The following is a 22,398-nucleotide window of genomic DNA, read 5'->3' on the forward strand; positions in this document are numbered from 1 at the left end:
TTAATATAATTTAAAGAAATATTTTCTAGTTATTTTTAAATATTGGGCAGCAAGTTAGGAAATTACTCATGGGAATTTTGATGTAATACAGCTTGGTTTATTCACTTTTGGTCCACAGACCTCAATCAAGTTTGATTCGTGGACCTTTATAAGAAATTTTGGGCACCCCTTTTTAGACAGTCTTGTACAAATCCATTGCGCCCTCTTGTGGAAAACAGATAAAACACAGTCAAACAGCGCTAAGAGAATCTAAGAGTTGGTTTAGTGTAGAGTTGGGGATGATTCAAATGAAAAGTTCATATATATTTACACACAGAACCAGTGAGCAACAACAGTCAATGGAAAAAGCCACTGTAAAAGATAAGCAATGGTGGGAAAGTGCAGTACATGTTTTAACAAGCCATAATTCGAAATGTTTGGGAAATACATTTGTATTACATGAAAATCATCAGTCAAACATACTAACTAACGTTAACATTGTACACTCCGTTTTAAATTTAGCCTGTTGACACTCACAGCCTATCAGCCTTGATGACATCATCGAACGTCATGCTTCCATTTAGAACGCGTTCCATTCCATCAAGTTGTGAGCTGCTTGCAGAGCCAGAGGAGGAAGCAGAGCTGAAGGGGAAAAGTGAAACGTCGACTACACAGCGTTTACAGTTTATGCAGCTTTACAGCACCAGGGCCAGATTTCTGCAGCCTATTCTGGATTTCGGGACGAAGAAGCCATGACATGCCGGAGGAGTCAGCAACAAGTAACAGCACAAAACACAAGGGAGCACGGGGCACAAATAGTAACTCATTGTTAAATGTAACACAGAGTTTTAAGGTATTTGCTTACGGTTAAACTCGGCAAGCTTCTGTGGTTTTCACCACAATGTCGGCAGCCGTGTTACTGCAATTGCTGAAAAAGTTCAGCAAAATTTTTATTATTGTCAGTATTGTTTTATGAAAAATTATGTGTAAAAAGTATGTACGTAAAATCTTATATTGTTGTGATGACCGTCTTCTAGGCTAAAAGATGAAATCATTTTGAAAGATGTGAAAATCACAGGGACTGCTAGCCAGTTTTGAGGAAAGCATGACAGAGCGGGTGTTACAATTAAACCACACACCGTTGGACACTATTAAACTAACAAAACATTTTTATTTTAGTTTTGAATGTAATGTTGGGAACTTTTTCAATAAAAATGTTTTAATAGAAAATATTGTTTTAATAGAAAAATATATTTTATTGCTAAAATTGCAAATAAATGCATTGTATTACAATGGACAAATGTATAATTATGCAAACAGATTCAAATGTGTTTATCCACTAATCAAATAAATAAATAAACATACTGTGCTGTGTAGAACAAAAAAGAAATGAACCAATTACTGAGGAAAAATAGCTACTATTTAAAGTTAACAGAAATTAAATAAACTGAGTGAAACCTGCCTTTGTAAGCATGTGTTACAGCTAACCCCTGTCTGTTACAACTTGCCCCACAGGTGGGGTAAATACTAACATTTTTACTCCTGGCACTTTTGGCAATACTGAACAGAAACCATAGGCTTGGCGATCATAATTTCAGTGCTCATTTGTAGGAGAGGCTTGGGTGTTATTGGTAAAAAAATATGGTTTGTCTAACCTTACTTTGTTCATTAGTTGACTAAAACCAAAAAGTGTTACTTTGTGCCCCGCTCTCCCCTAACATGAGTTAAAAGCTTAAATCAGGAGCGGTTATAGAATCTTATCACCTTTTAGCGTGTCGTAAAACCATGAACCTCAAAACTATCCTAAGGTAAACAATCCAACCCTAACGTAATAATTTTAGTGTTTTGTTTATTAACTGAAAATTGTGATCTCACTTTTTACTTAATGATCGCGATTAGTATAGTCTTTAACCAGTGTTATTACTTGAGTCACAAACAATCAAATAAAAGTACAGTAATGGTAAAGATTGGAAACAACTTGATGCTTCAAACGACGGTTGTAGAAATAAATTTACGGCAAAAGAGGGGACAAACAACCAACTAAATGTGTCACTCATTATCAAAACAAATTCTTAAAAAACAAGTAATTAGTAATGAAACATGAAGTGTTCATTTGCGTTTATTGAATTGTTAACAGAAAATGATATTTAAAAATATGAATTTAAATTATAGTATTAAATATATGTTAAGTTATATATTTACATTAATTCATTTATTTATTTATTTTCTTTCGGCTTAGTCCCTTTATTCATTAGGGGGTCGCCACGGCGCAATGAACCACCAACTTATACAGCATACAGTATGTTTCACACAGTGAATGCCCTTCCAGCTGCCACCCAGTACTGGGAAAAATATATTGACAATATACTACATATTGCAGCACAGTCCAGTAAATAAAAAGAAACACATATTCCATGACATAGGAAACCAAATAATTTACAAAATACAGCAACAATGTCTCCACAGCTCTGAATGATAGTGTGTACTGCTTACCTCTGTGTTTGATAAACTCACAATAATCTTGTTGTTGGAAGCATTAATTCGGGAGATCAATTTATACATAAACTTCCATCTAGATCTCCTGAATAAATAAGTAACTTGGAGCTTTTGTAAGCAACAGTAGATGCTCTGTAGGTACACCACATGTGAGCATTATACATTACAAACTGACCAAATTGACAAACACATCATAAAATATGCAAAGCTAAATTGAAGAAGTTACAATATAAAAGAAACAACAACAGCAAAAGTGAATCTAATCTGTTGTGAAATGGTGCATAGCTCTAATGACTTCAGGTAAGTAGGAAATGTGAAATAGCATATCAAGACCAGATTTCTTCACGCATGTCAGCTTCGTCTGAAGGAAGAAACTACAACGATGCCAGAAGTCACCAACAGGTAAGATGTTAAACAATGTTGAAGTACAAGCAGGATTGAAATTAATTAGTACAATTGACAGATAAGGTTTGTTTTTTATTCACAAAAGGTAATTAATTTGAGAAGCACATAATATTCTTCAGGACTTTAGATTTTTCTAAAGTCAAGTTTTATGTTATTAATGTCAAGTCCTCTTGTCACTGGTGCATTCATAATATTGCCCAGACTGACTAGTTGTGCACCCATTGTGCAATTTGTCATAATCTGTATCTAAGAAACCTGCAAGCAACTGACAAATCAGCATATGACTGTCCATGTAAGACAAGGTAAAATGTTGGGGCACTTGTTTCTTGACTGGAAGACTATCAAGGGCTCAAGAGGAAACTCTGTTATTGTGTACCTTGGCCATCTGGATAATATGGGAACGGCTGTCGTTTCACCCAAGGTAAACCGCTGGAGACAGGATTAGGGTATGTCCTCTAGGGTTGCGGTGGGTGGGACAGAGGGCACACCCTAAGTTGGCAAAAATGACAATAAATATTTTTGACTGTTTTTGCTATAATGATAACCAAAAAAAAAAGTGTGTGGCTGATTGGTCTTTATGTCTGAGTGCTTCCTAGCTCCAGTGCAACACTCTGGGTGGAACTGACTATTTATGCGCCCATTGTGCAGTCTGATATAGTCTGCATCCAGAGAACTGGCATCGGTCGGAAGGATCAGGTTAAGAGTGCCCCTTCAAAATGGAAAAAGGAAAGTTATGGCAATGCATTTATGCAGGGTGATTGTCAAAAGCCTGAAATGCCATGGTCCAACATTGTAAAACTTTCCAGTCCAAAGCATAATATGCATTTTGAACAACTAGGGGATGACTGCCAGTTCAAAACAGCAAAGAAAGAAATGTTGTGACACTGCATTATTGCCCAGACTGACTTGTTGTGCACCCATTGTGAAATTTGTCATAATCTGTATCTAAGAAACCTGCAAGCAACTGAGCAATCAGCATATGACTGTCCATGTAGGGCAAGGTAAAATGTTGGGGCACTTGTTTCTTGACTGGAAGACTATCAAGGGCTCAAGAGGAAACTCTGTTATTATGTACCTTGGCCATCTGGATAATATGGGGACGGCTGTCGTTTCACCCAAGGTAAACCGCTGGAGATAGGATTAGGGTGTGTCCTCTAAGGTTGCGGTGGGTGGGACAGAGGGCACACCCTAAGTTGGCAAAAATGACAATAAATATTTTTGACTGTTTTTGCTATAATGATAAACAAAATAAAATGTGTGGCTGATTGGCCTTTATGTCTGAGTGCTTCCTAGCTCCAGTGCAACACTCTGGGTGGAACTGACTATTTATGCGCCCATTGTGCAGTCTGATATAGTCTGCATCCAGAGAACTGGCATCGGTCGGAAGGATCAGGTTAAGAGTGCCCCTTCAAAATGAAAAAAGGAAAGTTATGGCAATGCATTTATGCAGGGTGATTGTCAAGAGCCTAAAATGCCATGGTCCAACATTGTAAAACTTTCCAGTCCAAAGAATAATATGCATTTTGAACAACTAGGGGATGACTGCCAGTTCAAAACAGCAAAGAAAGAAATGTTGTGACACTGCATTATTGCCCAGACTGATTTGTTGTGCACCCATTGTACAATTTGTCATAATCTGTATCTAAGAAACCTGCAAGCAACTGAGCAATCGGCAAATGACTGTCTGTGTAGGGCAAGGTAAAATGTTGGGGCACTTGTTTCTTGACTGGAAGACTATCAAGGGCTCAAGAGGAAACTCTGTTATTGTGTACCTTGGCCATCTGGATAATATGGGGACGGCTGTCGTTTCACCCAAGGTAAACCGCTGGAGATAGGATTAGGGTGTGTCCTCTAAGGTTGCGGTGGGTGGGACAGAGGGCACACCCTAAGTTGGCAAAAATGACAATAAATATTTTTGACTGTTTTTGCTATAATGATAAACAAAATAAAATGTGTGGCTGATTGGCCTTTATGTCTGAGTGCTTCCTAGCTCCAGTGCAACACTCTGGGTGGAACTGACTATTTATGCGCCCATTGTGCAGTCTGATATAGTCTGCATCCAGAGAACTGGCATCGGTCGGAAGGATCAGGTTAAGAGTGCCCCTTCAAAATGGAAAAAGGAAAGTTATGGCAATGCATTTATGCAGGGTGATTGTCAAAAGCCTGAAATGCCATGGTCCAACATTGTAAAACTTTCCAGTCCAAAGAATAATATGCATTTTGAACAACTAGGGGATGACTGCCAGTTCAAAACAGCAAAGAAAGAAATGTTGTGACACTGCATTATTGCCCAGACTGACTAGTTGTGCACCCATTGTGCAATTTGTCATAATCTGTATCTAAGAAACCTGCAAGCAACTGAGCAATCAGCATATGACTGTCCATGTAGGGCAAGGTAAAATGTTGGGGCACTTGTTTCTTGACTGGAAGACTATCAAGGGCTCAAGAGGAAACTCTGTTATTGTGTACCTTGGCCATCTGGATAATATGGGGACGGCTGTCGTTTCACCCAAGGTAAACCGCTGGAGATAGGATTAGGGTGTGTCCTCTAAGGTTGCGGTGGGTGGGACAGAGGGCACACCCTAAGTTGGCAAAAATGACAATAAATATTTTTGACTGTTTTTGCTATAATGATAAACAAAATAAAATGTGTGGCTGATTGGCCTTTATGTCTGAGTGCTTCCTAGTTCCAGTGCAACACTCTGGGTGGAACTGACTATTTATGCGCCCATTGTGCAGTCTGATATAGTCTGCATCCAGAGAACTGGCATCGGTCGGAAGGATCAGGTTAAGAGTGCCCCTTCAAAATGGAAAAAGGAAAGTTATGGCAATGCATTTATGCAGGGTGATTGTCAAAAGCCTGAAATGCCATGGTCCAACATTGTAAAACTTTCCAGTCCAAAGCATAATATGCATTTTGAACAACTAGGGGATGACTGCCAGTTCAAAACAGCAAAGAAAGAAATGTTGTGACACTGCATTATTGCCCAGACTGACTTGTTGTGCACCCATTGTGCAATTTGTCATAATCTGTATCTAAGAAACCTGCAAGCAACTGAGCAATCAGCATATGACTGTCCATGTAAGACAAGGTAAAATGTTGGGGCACTTGTTTCTTGACTGGAAGACTATCAAGGGCTCAAGAGGAAACTCTGTTATTGTGTACCTTGGCCATCTGGATAATATGGGGACGGCTGTCGTTTCACCCAAGGTAAACCGCTGGAGATAGGATTAGGGTGTGTCCTCTAAGGTTGCGGTGGGTGGGACAGAGGGCACACCCTAAGTTGGCAAAAATGACAATAAATATTTTTGACTGTTTTTGCTATAATGATAAACAAAATAAAATGTGTGGCTGATTGGCCTTTATGTCTGAGTGCTTCCTAGCTCCAGTGCAACACTCTGGGTGGAACTGACTATTTATGCGCCCATTGTGCAGTCTGATATAGTCTGCATCCAGAGAACTGGCATCGGTCGGAAGGATCAGGTTAAGAGTGCCCCTTCAAAATGAAAAAAGGAAAGTTATGGCAATGCATTTATGCAGGGTGATTGTCAAAAGCCTGAAATGCCATGGTCCAACATTGTAAAACTTTCCAGTCCAAAGAATAATATGCATTTTGAACAACTAGGGGATGACTGCCAGTTCAAAACAGCAAAGAAAGAAATGTTGTGACACTGCATTATTGCCCAGACTGACTAGTTGTGCACCCATTGTGCAATTTGTCATAATCTGTATCTAAGAAACCTGCAAGCAACTGAGCAATCAGCATATGACTGTCCATGTAGGGCAAGGTAAAATGTTGGGGCACTTGTTTCTTGACTGGAAGACTATCAAGGGCTCAAGAGGAAACTCTGTTATTGTGTACCTTGGCCATCTGGATAATATGGGGACGGCTGTCGTTTCACCCAAGGTAAACCGCTGCAGATAGGATTAGGGTGTGTCCTCTAAGGTTGCGGTGGGTGGGACAGAGGGCACACCCTAAGTTGGCAAAAATGACAATAAATATTTTTGACTGTTTTTGCTATAATGATAAACAAAATAAAATGTGTGGCTGATTGGCCTTTATGTCTGAGTGCTTCCTAGCTCCAGTGCAACACTCTGGGTGGAACTGACTATTTATGCGCCCATTGTGCAGTCTGATATAGTCTGCATCCAGAGAACTGGCATCGGTCGGAAGGATCAGGTTAAGAGTGCCCCTTCAAAATGGAAAAAGGAAAGTTATGGCAATGCATTTATGCAGGGTGATTGTCAAAAGCCTGAAATGCCATGGTCCAACATTGTAAAACTTTCCAGTCCAAAGCATAATATGCATTTTGAACAACTAGGGGATGACTGCCAGTTCAAAACAGCAAAGAAAGAAATGTTGTGACACTGCATTATTGCCCAGACTGACTTGTTGTGCACCCATTGTGCAATTTGTCATAATCTGTATCTAAGAAACCTGCAAGCAACTGAGCAATCAGCATATGACTGTCCATGTAAGACAAGGTAAAATGTTGGGGCACTTGTTTCTTGACTGGAAGACTATCAAGGGCTCAAGAGGAAACTCTGTTATTGTGTACCTTGGCCATCTGGATAATATGGGGACGGCTGTCGTTTCACCCAAGGTAAACCGCTGGAGATAGGATTAGGGTGTGTCCTCTAAGGTTGCGGTGGGTGGGACAGAGGGCACACCCTAAGTTGGCAAAAATGACCATAAATATTTTTGACTGTTTTTGCTATAATGATAAACAAAATAAAATGTGTGGCTGATTGGCCTTTATGTCTGAGTGCTTCTTAGCTCCAGTGCAACACTCTGGGTGGAACTGACTATTTATGCGCCCATTGTGCAGTCTGATATAGTCTGCATCCAGAGAACTGGCATCGGTCGGAAGGATCAGGTTAAGAGTGCCCCTTCAAAATGAAAAAAGGAAAGTTATGGCAATGCATTTATGCAGGGTGATTGTCAAAAGCCTGAAATGCCATGGTCCAACATTGTAAAACTTTCCAGTCCAAAGAATAATATGCATTTTGAACAACTAGGGGATGACTGCCAGTTCAAAACAGCAAAGAAAGAAATGATGTGACACTGCATTATTGCCCAGACTGACTTGTTGTGCACCCATTGTACAATTTGTCATAATCTGTATCTAAGAAACCTGCAAGCAACTGAGCAATTAGCATATGACTGTCCATGTAAGACAAGGTAAAATGTTGGGGCACTTGTTTCTTGACTGGAAGACTATCAAGGGCTCAAGAGGAAACTCTGTTATTGTGTACCTTGGCCATCTGGATAATATGGGGACGGCTGTCGTTTCACCCAAGGTAAACCGCTGGAGATAGGATTAGGGTGTGTCCTCTAAGGTTGCGGTGGGTGGGACAGAGGGCACACCCTAAGTTGGCAAAAATGACAATAAATATTTTTGACTGTTTTTGCTATAATGATAAACAAAATAAAATGTGTGGCTGATTGGCCTTTATGTCTGAGTGCTTCCTAGCTCCAGTGCAACACTCTGGGTGGAACTGACTTTTTATGCGCCCATTGTGCAATCTGATATAGTCTGCATCCAGAGAACTGGCATCGGTCGGAAGGATCAGGTTAAGAGTGCCCCTTCAAAATGAAAAAAGGAAAGTTATGGCAATGCATTTATGCAGGGTGATTGTCAAAAGCCTAAAATGCCATGGTCCAACATTGTAAAACTTTCCAGTCCAAAGAATAATATGCATTTTGAACAACTAGGGGATGACTGCCAGTTCAAAACAGCAAAGAAAGAAATGTTGTGACACTGCATTATTGCCCAGACTGACTAGTTGTGCACCCATTGTGCAATTTGTCATAATCTGTATCTAAGAAACCTGCAAGCAACTGAGCAATCAGCATATGACTGTCCATGTAGGGCAAGGTAAAATGTTGGGGCACTTGTTCCTTGACTGGAAGACTATCAAGGGCTCAAGAGGAAACTCTGTTATTGTGTACCTTGGCCATCTGGATAATATGGGGACGGCTGTCGTTTCACCCAAGGTAAACCGCTGGAGATAGGATTAGGGTGTGTCCTCTAAGGTTGCGGTGGGTGGGACAGAGGGCACACCCTAAGTTGGCAAAAATGACAATAAATATTTTTGACTGTTTTTGCTATAATGATAAACAAAATAAAATGTGTGGCTGATTGGCCTTTATGTCTGAGTGCTTCCTAGCTCCAGTGCAACACTCTGGGTGGAACTGACTATTTATGCGCCCATTGTGCAGTCTGATATAGTCTGCATCCAGAGAACTGGCATCGGTCGGAAGGATCAGGTTAAGAGTGCCCCTTCAAAATGGAAAAAGGAAAGTTATGGCAATGCATTTATGCAGGGTGATTGTCAAAAGCCTGAAATGCCATGGTCCAACATTGTAAAACTTTCCAGTCCAAAGAATAATATGCATTTTGAACAACTAGGGGATGACTGCCAGTTCAAAACAGCAAAGAAAGAAATGTTGTGACACTGCATTATTGCCCAGACTGACTTGTTGTGCACCCATTGTACAATTTGTCATAATCTGTATCTAAGAAACCTGCAAGCAACTGACAAATCAGCATATGACTGTCCATGTAAGACAAGGTAAAATGTTGGGGCACTTGTTTCTTGACTGGAAGACTATCAAGGGCTCAAGAGGAAACTCTGTTATTGTGTACCTTGGCCATCTGGATAATATGGGGACGGCTGTCGTTTCACCCAAGGTAAACCGCTGGAGATAGGATTAGGGTGTGTCCTCTAAGGTTGCGGTGGGTGGGACAGAGGGCACACCCTAAGTTGGCAAAAATGACAATAAATATTTTTGACTGTTTTTGCTATAATGATAAACAAAATAAAATGTGTGGCTGATTGGCCTTTATGTCTGAGTGCTTCCTAGCTCCAGTGCAACACTCTGGGTGGAACTGACTATTTATGCGCCCATTGTGCAGTCTGATATAGTCTGCATCCAGAGAACTGGCATCGGTCGGAAGGATCAGGTTAAGAGTGCCCCTTCAAAATGGAAAAAGGAAAGTTATGGCAATGCATTTATGCAGGGTGATTGTCAAAAGCCTGAAATGCCATGGTCCAACATTGTAAAACTTTCCAGTCCAAAGCATAATATGCATTTTGAACAACTAGGGAATGACTGCCAGTTCAAAACAGCAAAGAAAGAAATGTTGTGACACTGCATTATTGCCCAGACTGACTTGTTGTGCACCCATTGTGCAATTTGTCATAATCTGTATCTAAGAAACCTGCAAGCAACTGAGCAATCAGCATATGACTGTCCATGTAAGACAAGGTAAAATGTTGGGGCACTTGTTTCTTGACTGGAAGACTATCAAGGGCTCAAGAGGAAACTCTGTTATTGTGTACCTTGGCCATCTGGATAATATGGAGACGGCTGTCGTTTCACCCAAGGTAAACCGCTGGAGATAGGATTAGGGTGTGTCCTCTAAGGTTGCGGTGGGTGGGACAGAGGGCACACCCTAAGTTGGCAAAAATGACCATAAATATTTTTGACTGTTTTTGCTATAATGATAAACAAAATAAAATGTGTGGCTGATTGGCCTTTATGTCTGAGTGCTTCCTAGCTCCAGTGCAACACTCTGGGTGGAACTGACTATTTATGCGCCCATTGTGCAGTCTGATATAGTCTGCATCCAGAGAACTGGCATCGGTCGGAAGGATCAGGTTAAGAGTGCCCCTTCAAAATGAAAAAAGGAAAGTTATGGCTATGCATTTATGCAGGGTGATTGTCAAAAGCCTGAAATGCCATGGTCCAACATTGTAAAACTTTCCAGTCCAAAGAATAATATGCATTTTGAACAACTAGGGGATGACTGCCAGTTCAAAACAGCAAAGAACGAAATGTTGTGACACTGCATTATTGCCCAGACTGACTAGTTGTGCACCCATTGTGCAATTTGTCATAATCTGTATCTAAGAAACCTGCAAGCAACTGAGCAATCAGCATATGACTGTCCATGTAGGGCAAGGTAAAATGTTGGGGCACTTGTTTCTTGACTGGAAGACTATCAAGGGCTCAAGAGGAAACTTTGTTATTGTGTTTCTTGGCCATCTGGATAATATGGGGACGGCTGTCGTTTCACCCAAGGTAAACCGCTGGAGATAGGAATAGGGTGTGTCCTCTAAGGTTGCGGTGGGTGGGACAGAGGGCACACCCTAAGTTGGCAAAAATGGCAATAAATATTTTTGACTGTTTTTTCTATAATGATAAATAAAATAAAATGTGTGGCTGATTGGCCTTTATGTCTGAGTGCTTCCTAGCTCCAGTGCAACACTCTGGGTGGAACTGACTATTTATGTGCCCATTGTGCAGTCTGATATAGTCTGCATCCAGAGAACTGGCATCGGTCAGAAGGATCAGGTTAAGAGTGCCCCTTCAAAATGGAAAAAGGAAAGTAATGGCTCTACATTTTGGCAAAACAAAATAAACTTACAAAAGACATTTAGAAATGTCGCCTTACAGACAGGTATCTTGTGTTGCAGAGGAGTGCAGAAAAAAAGGCGCTCCCTGGCCTTTCTATTGACATTAGCGGAGACTTGTACCTCGCTGCATTTGTGTATTGTTGACAGACGCAGGATTCTGGTCCACTTTTGTTGCGTTTTTATAAATTTTTTTTTAAAGTTGAAGGCTTTATCTTATTGCTAAATCAATGAGCAAACTCGGAGCACTTCACTGGCGGTGACTCTTTCCCAGGGGATGCTGAGCTTGTACCACATCCTAAACGTTCTATAACTGTTATATCACACTTTGTAAACAAACTGGTCGTGCTGATATCGCGTTTTGAGAAAAAATACATTTTGTACTCGGCCTAAAATGTACATTATTAAATGTTATTAATGGCAGCAATCCACTCATAGATTAAAGTACATCTGAACAGCGATTTCCAATAATAAAATCCAAATGTCAAAAAATGGCATTTATCGCGTTTTGCAACCAAACCCTTCACTTGCGCCACATTTAAGTCAGCCATCATATAAAGAACTTAATAAGGTCTCAGTACATTCATTCCAATACAGGGGTTTCCAAACTCGATCCTGGAGGGCCGATGTCCTGCACAGTTTACCTCCAACTTTCTTTAACACACCTGCCTGGAAGTTTCTAGAACACCTACAGATGTTACTACTTCAATGTGTTCCTTTTGCCACCATTCATACTGCGGCGACGACTGTAATTGGTGCGCCAGCAACGTTTGACCGCTGGTCGGCACTTTAACCATAGACATTTAGCCTTGCCTTTTTACAATGCTAAACAGACGGCTATGTATGCGCACCTTATGTAATGTTTTCATTTAAAATATAATTTTGATTTAGTTTTCTTAGTAATAAACATGATCTTACTCTGTACTGTATGTTTTAGAAAAGTACATGGTGAGAAGTATAGCCCTTGGCTGCAAAAAGCAAATATAAGAATTAAGTTCTTTAGCCTTTATTCAATTCAATTCAACTTTATTTGCATAGCGCTTTTACAATGTAGATTGCGTCAAAGCAGCTTCACATAAATGGTCTTAGTAATTGGATCAGGGTAGTTCAGTTCTTAGTGTTTAAGTTCAGTTCTCTTTAGCTCAGTTCAGTGTGGTTTAAATAATTACTAAGAGTCCAAACACTGAAGAGCAAATTCATTGATGCGTAGCTCTACCGATCCTGAACAATTCAAGCCAGGGTCGACAGCAAAGAGGGAAAGAAAACTTCACCTATAGGAGAGTGTAGAAAAAAAAGTGCCCTTTAGTGCCCTATTAAATTGTGTTGGGGTGAAAATGTTTCGATTTCTTTGACCATCATGGCGATGTTATTACCTAAAATCTTAAACGTGTGCATATGAAAAACAGTAAAATAATTGTCACCGACTCGGTCCCAGTCATTCCCCTCGCTGGCCAGCAGAGGCCGCCATCTCTGGACTTCTAGCATTACATCATCCATTTACACTGATCGTGCACACCTGAATCACATTCCAGTTAACGACCCACGTACCGTTTATAAGCCGCACTCAAACACTCAGTCAGTGCAAAGTCTTGTTCAGCCCCGGCCAGCATTACTGAGCGTTATATCCAGCCTGATCTCCTGTGTACTACTCCAGCCCGTTTCTGACTCTGCTTCGCCTTCTGCCTGCCCACGACCCACGCCTGATTCACGGACTCTGATACTCGCTGCCTGCTCTTGACCCAAGCCTGTGCAAGTCTGTTTACCGTCAGCCTTTAAACCATTACTACAACTGTTGATGTGTGTTTGCACCTTTGTGCATATTGTGTGTTTGAGTGAGATTGTGATAAATAAATACTGCATAATGGATCCCTCCGTGTCAGTCTCCTCGTTACAATAATATTAATATCGTGGCAGTAGAGCACATCATCACCTGATTGTGAACGTGATCACCTGAACTTACTATATCAGTAGGCTATTTCTTTTTTATTAAAGGCTATGTTACAAATATTTGACCAACTGGCACGTAATGTAAAACACTCTCATGTTTGAATAAATTAATTAAATACTGTAAATAGGCATATCGCATGCAAAGGCATATTGCATGCATATTATTTATCGTTTATTTTCTGTTTTCTTTTTCACACGCATGCAGAGAAAGAAAAAAAAATGCTAGTTTAAAAAAGCATTATGTCCACTAATGTATAATAATAATAATAATAATTATTATTAGCTAATAGTAATTACCTATATCCATAATACCTGGATACGTGGTGCTTTGACTCGATATCTAGGTCAAAAGCAAAATTGTTACCTGTTGCATGGCATAGGCTAGCATATACTGTGGAAAAAAATAATTAGTCACCCAAAACCATCGTTAGCCAACTAAGGTCCCGTCATTACAAACATAGTTTGTTGATTTGCCGTTTACCAAAAGTTAGTTTATAATAGTTTAGTTTTTACATACAGTATTGCATAGACGTTAGTTTTTATGGGACTAAAATTAATGCATGGGTTCTGAGTTATTATTTAAAACATAAACCTGCGTTTTAATGACGGATGTGGGTGTCACAAAATACTTATGATTTTAATATTTATAATACTTATTTCACCACTTATTGGAAAACTATCAATTACAGTGCTTCCCGCTGTAACGAGGAGTCTGACTCAGAGGGATCCATTTGCAGTAAGTTTATTAAACAGTTTAAAAATAAACAAACAGTATGCACTAGTGTATGAACTCGGATGAAACACAGGCTTATAAGGTCGATAGGCAGGCGGCTGGCATCCGTATATAAGAGTAGCAGGCATGGGTCAGGGGCAGGCAGCGAGAATCAAGATCGGTAAGACAGTCAGATATTCAAGGCAGGCGACAGGTAAGACAAGGTCGAGGACAATCCGGGTTGGCAACAGAAGATCAGGCAAGGATAAGTAACACTCAGTAATGTCAGCAGGTCAGAACAAGACTTCAAAATAAAGTGAGCGCGAGAGCTGCTTTTATGTCTATGCGTGAGCTGGGGTAACAAGTGTCGGGTGCAGTGTAATCAGCTGGCCGAATGGGTTCGTGGGTGATGTAGTGTTCAATAGTCTGGTGATGGAGACCTCTGCTGGCCAGCGAGGGGAATGACTGGGACAGAGTCGGTGACACCCGCACTTGCGGTGGTAGCCGGATTGAAGCACACCATTTACCCACATCACTTTAACTATATGCGATAAACAAAACATAATTCCATTTTTAATAATAATAATTGTATTTATTATGATACTTTTCTTTTTTCCGAATAACAAACAATTTCAACCGCAGGGAGATACCGACAGTTTGATTTGCAGTATTTTCTAACATGTTAGAAGCGGGCAGCAGACACCAGCTGGCCGTAGAGACGTGCCCACACTGCCCTCAGCAGCTGATTGAGATAGAGCTGCACTTCCTTACTGAGAATCTGAGAACTTTGAATCCCTGTCGAACTGAAACTGCCCATCTTACTGGGGGAGTGTGAGTGCTGCTGTGTGTTCAAGCAACAATAATAAATTATGGAGGACACCGGCCCTTCTAGACCGAGTTTGGAAACCCTTGTTCTAATGGGTTGTTTCCTTGTTGGTTCTGTGAGCTAGATAAATACCTGATTAATTTATATTCTATTTTTTAATTGAGTGAAAAAGAACATAAAGTGCTTGATATAACAGACATAATGAAAGGCAGACTTTACACTTTTCCCTCTTAAACATTCATATCAATACAAAACATTTATAAATAATAAAATATTGATAAATAGCATGACTTCTAATAATACAGCAATAGTAAATATAAAAGTGTAAACAAAATAATAATAAAATATACATAAAAACATGATGAAAGAAGGAAAAAAGAAAGGGGGGAAAAGGTTGGAGGAGGTAATGTCAATGAATTAGCTAGATAGAATCAGTGGACAAACTTAGGGTGCTTTCACACCTACACTTTTGTTTAGGAACGTGCCTCTTTTGCCCAGTTAGCGCGGTTCGATTGGCATATGTGAACAGAGCAATCGCGCTCTGTTCCGCGCCAAAGTAATCGCTCTGAGATCGCTTGAGTGAGGTGGTCTCGGCTCGATTGAAACAAACCGTGGAGCGGTTCGATTGCAGTGAGAAATCGATCCGATCCGAGCGCGGTTATATCACTGTGTTTTATGGATATGTAATAGGCTTACGGCTATATGAAGAGAGAATTATGAGTATGGCGGGAAGTTTCGCGAGTCTCCGGATGCCCGCAAACAAGTGATGATCTCCCGGTAATCTCACGTCTCCCTCCCGGTCCTCAAATAGGCATTGTCACGCACCCTTTTCTCCCCTCCCCACCGCATCTCTCCTCAGACACGTCGCGCGCGCACCCTGTCAATCACCACCAAACCACCACCTCTCCTGACAGCTTAGTGGGACGCTGCAAAATAAACCCTGACACTCTGACCAATGTAAGGAGAGTTTACTCGCACGTGACTTGTTTTAGCTCTTTTGGTCCGATTAGAAACTTTGCAGTGTGAATGCGAACCGCTCCAAGAGCAAAGAGCAAAAATGTAACATTTGTAATCTCTGTTTCGGAACAACTGAATCGATTCACAGGTGTGAAAGCACCCTTAGAAGGGAATGAACTATTCTACTATTTTTAAATATCCATTTAACTGGAGTTTCATGGATTAATTTAAGCTATTTAAGCTTGTTAACTCCCGCACCAGCTACTTATTATTCTAAGTATCATTTTACTTATGAAATCTTGTTCTGGATGCAGTAGGTTCTGAACGTGCGGGTAACCTGCTTAGTGCGGATGCCTAATTAGATAACAGTGTCTTTATCAGATGTTTACAAAACAAGCAGGAACCCAGTGTGGCTGTAGCTTTCTCAAGTCAGATATGTGTTTTATTATGTGACAGAAAATCAGAGATTTCTTCAGGCCGTATAGTAAATCATTCAAATGTGGTGTCTAATAAATGTAAATCTGAGACTACTGTGGGGAAAACAGCTAAAACTGTAAATCTGATCACTTAAAAATAATTCTCTTTTAGTCAATGATTTTATCAACACAAATTGCCTTGATTTTATGCTTTTAAATGAAACTTGGCTAGATGACAGTTGTAGCGCAGCAGTACTGAATGAAACAGCTCCTTTAAACTTTGATTTTTTGAGTGTTTGCAGAGCCAACAGGAGAAGTGGAGGCATCGCTGCCCTGTTTAAAAATGTTTATGAGTGTAAACAAGTGTCATTTGGTGACTATTTGTCTTTTGAATATCTGAGTATAGCACTAAAAGGTGCTCCACGCATCTTACTGATCATTATTTACAGATCTCCAAAATATTCTCCAACTTTTATTGATGATTTTACAGAGCTGTTATCAATAGAATCAGAAATCAGAATCAGAAAGAGCTTTATTGCCAGGTATGTTTGCACATACAAGGAATTTGTTTTCGTGACAGAGCTTCTACAGTGGAACAGAATAACAGACAGGACCAAAATAACAAACAAACAAACAGATTATAAATGTATAAAAAAGCAGTAAGTAGGGAATGCAAATATACAAATAGACAAGTGTATGTAGAGCTGTATTACTATTTACAATGTTATATGTGCAGCTATTATTTGCAATTTTGGCATGTAAAGTGTGTCAAATAAGTGTAAATGTGTATAAAAGTGTTTGGCAAGTAGTAATGTTTGTTGCACAATTATTATTATCAAGTGTTCATGAGATGGATTGCCTGAGGGAAGAAATTGGTTCTGTGTCGGGCTGTTCTGGTGTGCAGTGCTCTGTAGCGTCAACCAGAAGGTAACAGTTCAAAGAGGCAGTGTGCTGGGTGTGAGAGGTCCAGAGTGATTTTGGCAGCCCTTCTGCTCACTCTGGATAAGTACAGTTCTTGGATAGTAGGCAGGGTTGTACCAATGATTCGCTCAGCAGTCCGAACTATTCGACATAAGCTCAATAGAGTATGTACTTTCTCCATCAGCTGAGGAAGTTTAACCTCCCAAAGCAGCTGCTGAAACAGTTCTACGCCTCCATCATTGAATCAGTCATCTGCACATCAATAACTGTCTGGTTTAGCTCAGCTACCAAATCAGACCTCTAATAGTAACCTCTTTAATTGACTATTTTACTATTGCTTGGGATTTTAATATTCACATTAATAATCCTGAAATCAATGCTGTTAAATAACTCATGACTGTTTTTAACACTTTTGATCTAACTCAGCATGTTTGAGGACCCACACACATCGCGAACACACTTAATCTACTTATAACTAAGGGTTTACACATTTCATTGAGTGTTGTTGAGGATGTTGCACTGATCATTTCTGTATTTTCTTTAATATATTGATCACTCCAGCTATTAAAGACAGATCTGTTTCTGTCAGAAAGAGATGCATAAATGAGAAAGCTAGTGAGCAGTTTATGAAGGCCATATCGCTAGAACCAAGCATATCTGCAGCCTCTGTTGATTCTCTCCTTGATATGTTTAACTCTAAAGTTAAGAATGTCATAGATGACATTGCTCCTGTTAAATTCAGGAAGATGGCTGGCAGACAGAAAGCACCTTGGAGAAAATCAACAGCAATTTAAATGATGAAAAGACATATAATGTCTTCATGCTTTTAATGCAAACTAAACACTGCCAGACAGACTTCCTTTTCAAGCCTTATAAACAGCAACATAAATAATTCTCGTACTCTCTTTGCAACGATAGAGAGACTCACAACCCCTCTCCACCACCAGTCGGATTCCCAGTGAAGTACTCTAAAAGCAAATGTAACGAGTTTGCTCATTTCCCTGACTGATAAGATTAATAATATCAGAAAGGCAATCAGCTCATCCAATCAGCCAAGTTGTGTCGACGTCAGATAAGCTCAACCACAACTTAAGAAATCTGATATTATGTCTGATTTTTATGACAATTAATGATAACATCTTAGAGGAGACCGTGCAAATTATGAAAACATCAACCTGCAGTCTTAACACGCTCCCCACATCATTCTTCAAAACGGTGAATAACTGTTTAGAAATTGATCTTCTAAAAGTGGAAAATGCTTCACTTCGCAGAAGGATTTTTCCAAACTCACTTAAAACTGCAGTTGTTAAATCCCTCTTGAAAAAGAAAAACCTGGACAATACCTATTGAGCAATTACAGGCCAATCTCAAATCTCCTTTGCATATGCAAAATTACTGAAAAAAGTTGTTTTTAACCAGGTTAACAAGTTCTTAAACTTCAAGGGGTGTTTAGACAATTGTCAATCTGGTTTCAGACCACATCACAGTAAAGAGAGCGCTTTTATATAGATAATCAGTTTTATCCGCCTAAATACAGATTCAGGTAAACTAACAGAGCTGGTACTGCTCAATCTCAGTGCCGCATTTGACACTGTTAATCACTGCATACTTCTGGATAGGCTGGAAAACTGGGTTGGGCTGTTTGGCACGGTCCTCAAATGGTTCAGATCTTACCTTGAAGGTAGAGATTACCATGTCAGTATAGGTGACAATAGGTCGAGGTGGACACCCATGACATGTGAAGTCTCACAAGAGTCGATTCTGGCACCTCTGCTGTTTAACCTTTATATGCTCCCTCTAAGCCAAATAATGAGAAAGAACCAAATTTCCTACTTCAGCTGTCCTAATGACACTCAGATCTGCACAGCCTTACTGCCTAATGACTACAGCCCCACTGACACCCTCTGCCAATGCATTAATGAAATTAACAGTTGGATGTGCCAAAACTGTTTCAATTAAACAAAAAAACTGAAGTCATTGCATTTGGGAACAAAGATGAGGTTCTCAAGGTAAATGCGTACCTTGGCTCTAAAGGTCAAATTACAAAAAATAAGGTCAAGAATCTTCGGGCTCTATTTTGACGATCCCTGACAAAGTGCAAAGCGCATGGCGCAAACGCATTAAGGCCGTGTCAGAATCCACTTTTGCTAATATAAGGATGAAAAAATCTACTTTGCCCCATGGCTCATGGTCTAAAAGAGTTGAGCTTATTTTCTTAATGAGTTATAGGTGAGTTTTGAGAATAAACCAATTAGAGTCTCATCTCCCATTCTCTTTAAGAGACAGTTGCGTCGCACCTTAGCGCATTTGCTATTTACATGACAGACTTTGTAAGTGGAAAAACTGAACGCTTCACTAGCAAGACAACACTTAAACAGAGCATCTACAGCACGAGAATGAGAAATGAGCCTCCTCATTGTTTACTTCGCTTTCACTCTCGTGGATAGGGAAACTTCTTGTACACACAGACATCCATTAACCAGTAAATAATTAATTTTGTTTGTTAAGCGCAAAGATTTGTTTCAAAACTATTTCTAAATTCAGTTCTAATTTCCAGCAAACGACTAAATGAACATTAATAACGAAGTGAGCTCAAAAAACTTATAGTTATATCCAAATACACATGCTGTGCCCCATATGGTAAAAAACCTGACAGGTGGACAAATCTAAGGTTGTTTTTAATAAAACAAATATAAATATGCATATAATAAATAATACTGCTAATAATAATAACATTATACAAAAGCAAATTGTTGTGAATAAACTGAAAAAGCCCCCCGAGATGAAGAAGGCATGAATGTATGGTTTTCATATTTATATAAGCTAGAAAATAATGTTTTGTAATATTTTAATTCTTTATATTTATATCCTATATATATCCTTAATATTTTAATTCTTTTTCATATGTAAAGATATTTGCATATTGCTCTACATCCTGTTTGTATTAAGCAATGTGTAAGCAAGGCGCACAATTAACGCGCTCTGCGCTGGACAGTAGACCAGCTCTATTCTGGTCTATAGAACAGTCTATTAAAGTTTCTCAAAATAGCAAGCTGAAACTAGCAAACAACAACTTGGTGTGATTCTGGAATCAGATCTAAGTTTCAATAGTCTTTGGAAAGCAGTTAGTAAATCAGCATACTATATACTCAAAAACATTGCAAGAATCAGATGCTTTGTTTCCAGTGAGGACTTAGAGAAACTTGTTCATGCTTTTATCAGCAGTAGGGTGGATTACTGTAACGGCCTCCTCACTGGTCTTCCCAAAACGACAGACAGTTACAGCTCATCCAGAATACTGCGGCCAGGATTCTGACCAGAACCAGAAAATCAGACCCTATCACACCTGTCCTCAGGTCTTTACACTGGCTCCCAGTTACATTCAGAATAGATTTTAAAGTATTATTACTTGTCTATAAATCACTAAATGGCCTAGGACCTCAATACATTACAGATATGCTCACTGAATACAAACCACTCAGATCTTTAGGATTAAATTAACTAGAAATTCCAAGCCTTTAGTCAAAGCAGGCTAAATCTGCTTTCAACTTCTTCGCTCCACGCTGCTGGAATCAGCTTTCAGAAATGATAAGATGTGCTCCAACATCAGGCAAATTCAAATCGAGAAAATCAAAACACATCTGTTTAGCTGTGCCTTTACCGAATGAGCACTGTGCTACGTCCGACAGATCACAATACTATTTCTTTCTTTTCTTTTATTCTCTTTTATAACCTGTTTTAACACATTTTAATGGTTTTAGTCATTTTTATTATTTGTTTTTGTTTATTTTCTTATACTTGTCTTTTATTGTTGTTTATGTAAAGCACTTTGAATTGCCACTGTGTATGAAATGTGCTATATAAATTAACTTGACCTGCCTTGCCTAACCTAACATCATTTTCTTATCTTTAAGTAGGAGAAGTAGTGAAAGTAGTGAAGCTCAACTTTGTCATAACAGACACAGGACCCTTTAAAAAATATATAGAAAATAATAGGAGAAATGTTTTTTATCCATCAGCATTCTGATCTAGTTATAAAATTGACCCATGTAATTTAAATATGCACAAAAAACAGGGTACTTGCCTCCTTGAATTAACAAATGAGGGCACTGAAATCAAGAGTCAGAAATCAGATATTGAATGGCCACTCAGCAAGTTACTGTAAACTAGTGACCAATGGACCCTTTTCACAATACTGTTATGGTGCGTTTAACGGGCATCATAATCTAAAATCCTTGAATGTTTTTAATATTTATATATTTTTTAAATGTATGAACACTAATATGCATGTATTATTGCGTTAAATTACCTTCGCGCCAAATGTAAAAAACAAATTACCGCTTATGCGAGGTGTTTCTAGTGCAGTGTCTATGGGGCTGAGAGTAAATTTGCCGTTATTCTCTGCTCTGCCCTCATATGTCTCACACTATTTTAAATCTTTTTCTGAAAGTCTTGATAACATTATAGTGGAGTTTTTTCTTTTATTGTTTTAGCAAATAGAGTTGTAAAAAAACTATTTGTTGTACTGTCCGATTCACTGCACTCAAAGTTTACCCAGCTATGACGCTTTCCGCTACTGAGCAACACTCTAAATGATATAACAATCTGTCCTATGAGATAGAAAAAGTTGGTAAAGATGACTACATCAAAAGATTTTGAAATACAAAGATACATGTATTAAATAACACACAGGGCATAACTTGTTTATTCAGTCATTTTTTAATAATCATATCTTTTGTGGTTTGACTAGCCACAGAGTTTCACAGGTTTTGAGAGTCTGTTCACATTCATACTAATGGATTGGGAATAATTTGGCCCAGGATAAAGAATAAACAAATATACATTTGAATTCAAGCTTTATTTGCGCAGCTTCGTTAACAGTGGAAGTAGTATTCAGTTTCTGACTGATCACCTGATGAAAAAAGAGGATTTGATCATTCATACAGCATACATTTATATATATTCTTATATATATATATATATATATATATATATATATATATATATATATATACTCATATATATTATTAAATCTGAATAAACCCAAATAAATCAGCATAACAAATTTAAATATTCAATGCAGGCAAATAAAATTCTTACTTGTTTGGTAGTAATCATACACTTTAATCACAGCTGGCTTGAGATTCATCACATGTAGAACCTGTTTCATTTGTATCTGGTAATTCACAGGAAAATGTTTGGGGACCTGCAGATAAACACCACTTTATTAATCATGCGCATTATAAATAAAGTGTTTATAAAGAAGTGAATCTCAACCTTTTTTACTTTAAATCCCCATTTAAATTGAGGACTGACA

The 22,398-nt window shown here is 39.0% G+C and overlaps 1 protein-coding gene and 1 long non-coding RNA gene across 10 annotated transcripts in view; one reads left to right on the forward strand and one right to left on the reverse strand.

Moving 5' to 3' along the window:
- Positions 1-605: 605 nt before the first annotated feature.
- LOC141377830 (uncharacterized) lies at positions 606-13,168 on the forward strand. The gene is made up of 3 exons (XR_015509392.1): positions 606-758; positions 2,761-2,877; positions 11,366-13,168. It is a non-coding gene; the product is annotated as an uncharacterized LOC141377830 (long non-coding RNA).
- Positions 13,169-21,781: 8,613 nt separating this feature from the next.
- Positions 21,782-22,398, reverse strand: part of a2m2c (alpha-2-macroglobulin 2, member c) — a 30,535-nt gene continuing 29,918 nt past the window's right edge. For 8 of the 9 annotated variants that reach the window (XR_015508200.1, XR_015508199.1, XR_015508201.1 and 5 more), the window contains 2 exons: positions 22,182-22,287; positions 21,782-21,993 (listed from right to left, as the gene is read on the reverse strand). Coding sequence is in view for 6 of the 9 variants with exons in the window: in XM_087282233.1 (XP_087138359.1) it covers positions 21,956-21,993; positions 22,182-22,287 (144 nt within the window). In the remaining 3 variants the exon portion in view is untranslated. The remainder of the gene's footprint in view (positions 21,994-22,181; positions 22,288-22,398) is intronic. The other variant, NM_001423273.1, reaches the window with a different exon arrangement.

Source organism: Danio rerio, chromosome 15 (genome assembly GCF_052040795.2).
Source record: "Danio rerio strain M-AB ecotype USA chromosome 15, GRCz13ab, whole genome shotgun sequence".
Taxonomy (NCBI): Eukaryota; Metazoa; Chordata; class Actinopteri; order Cypriniformes; family Danionidae; genus Danio; species Danio rerio.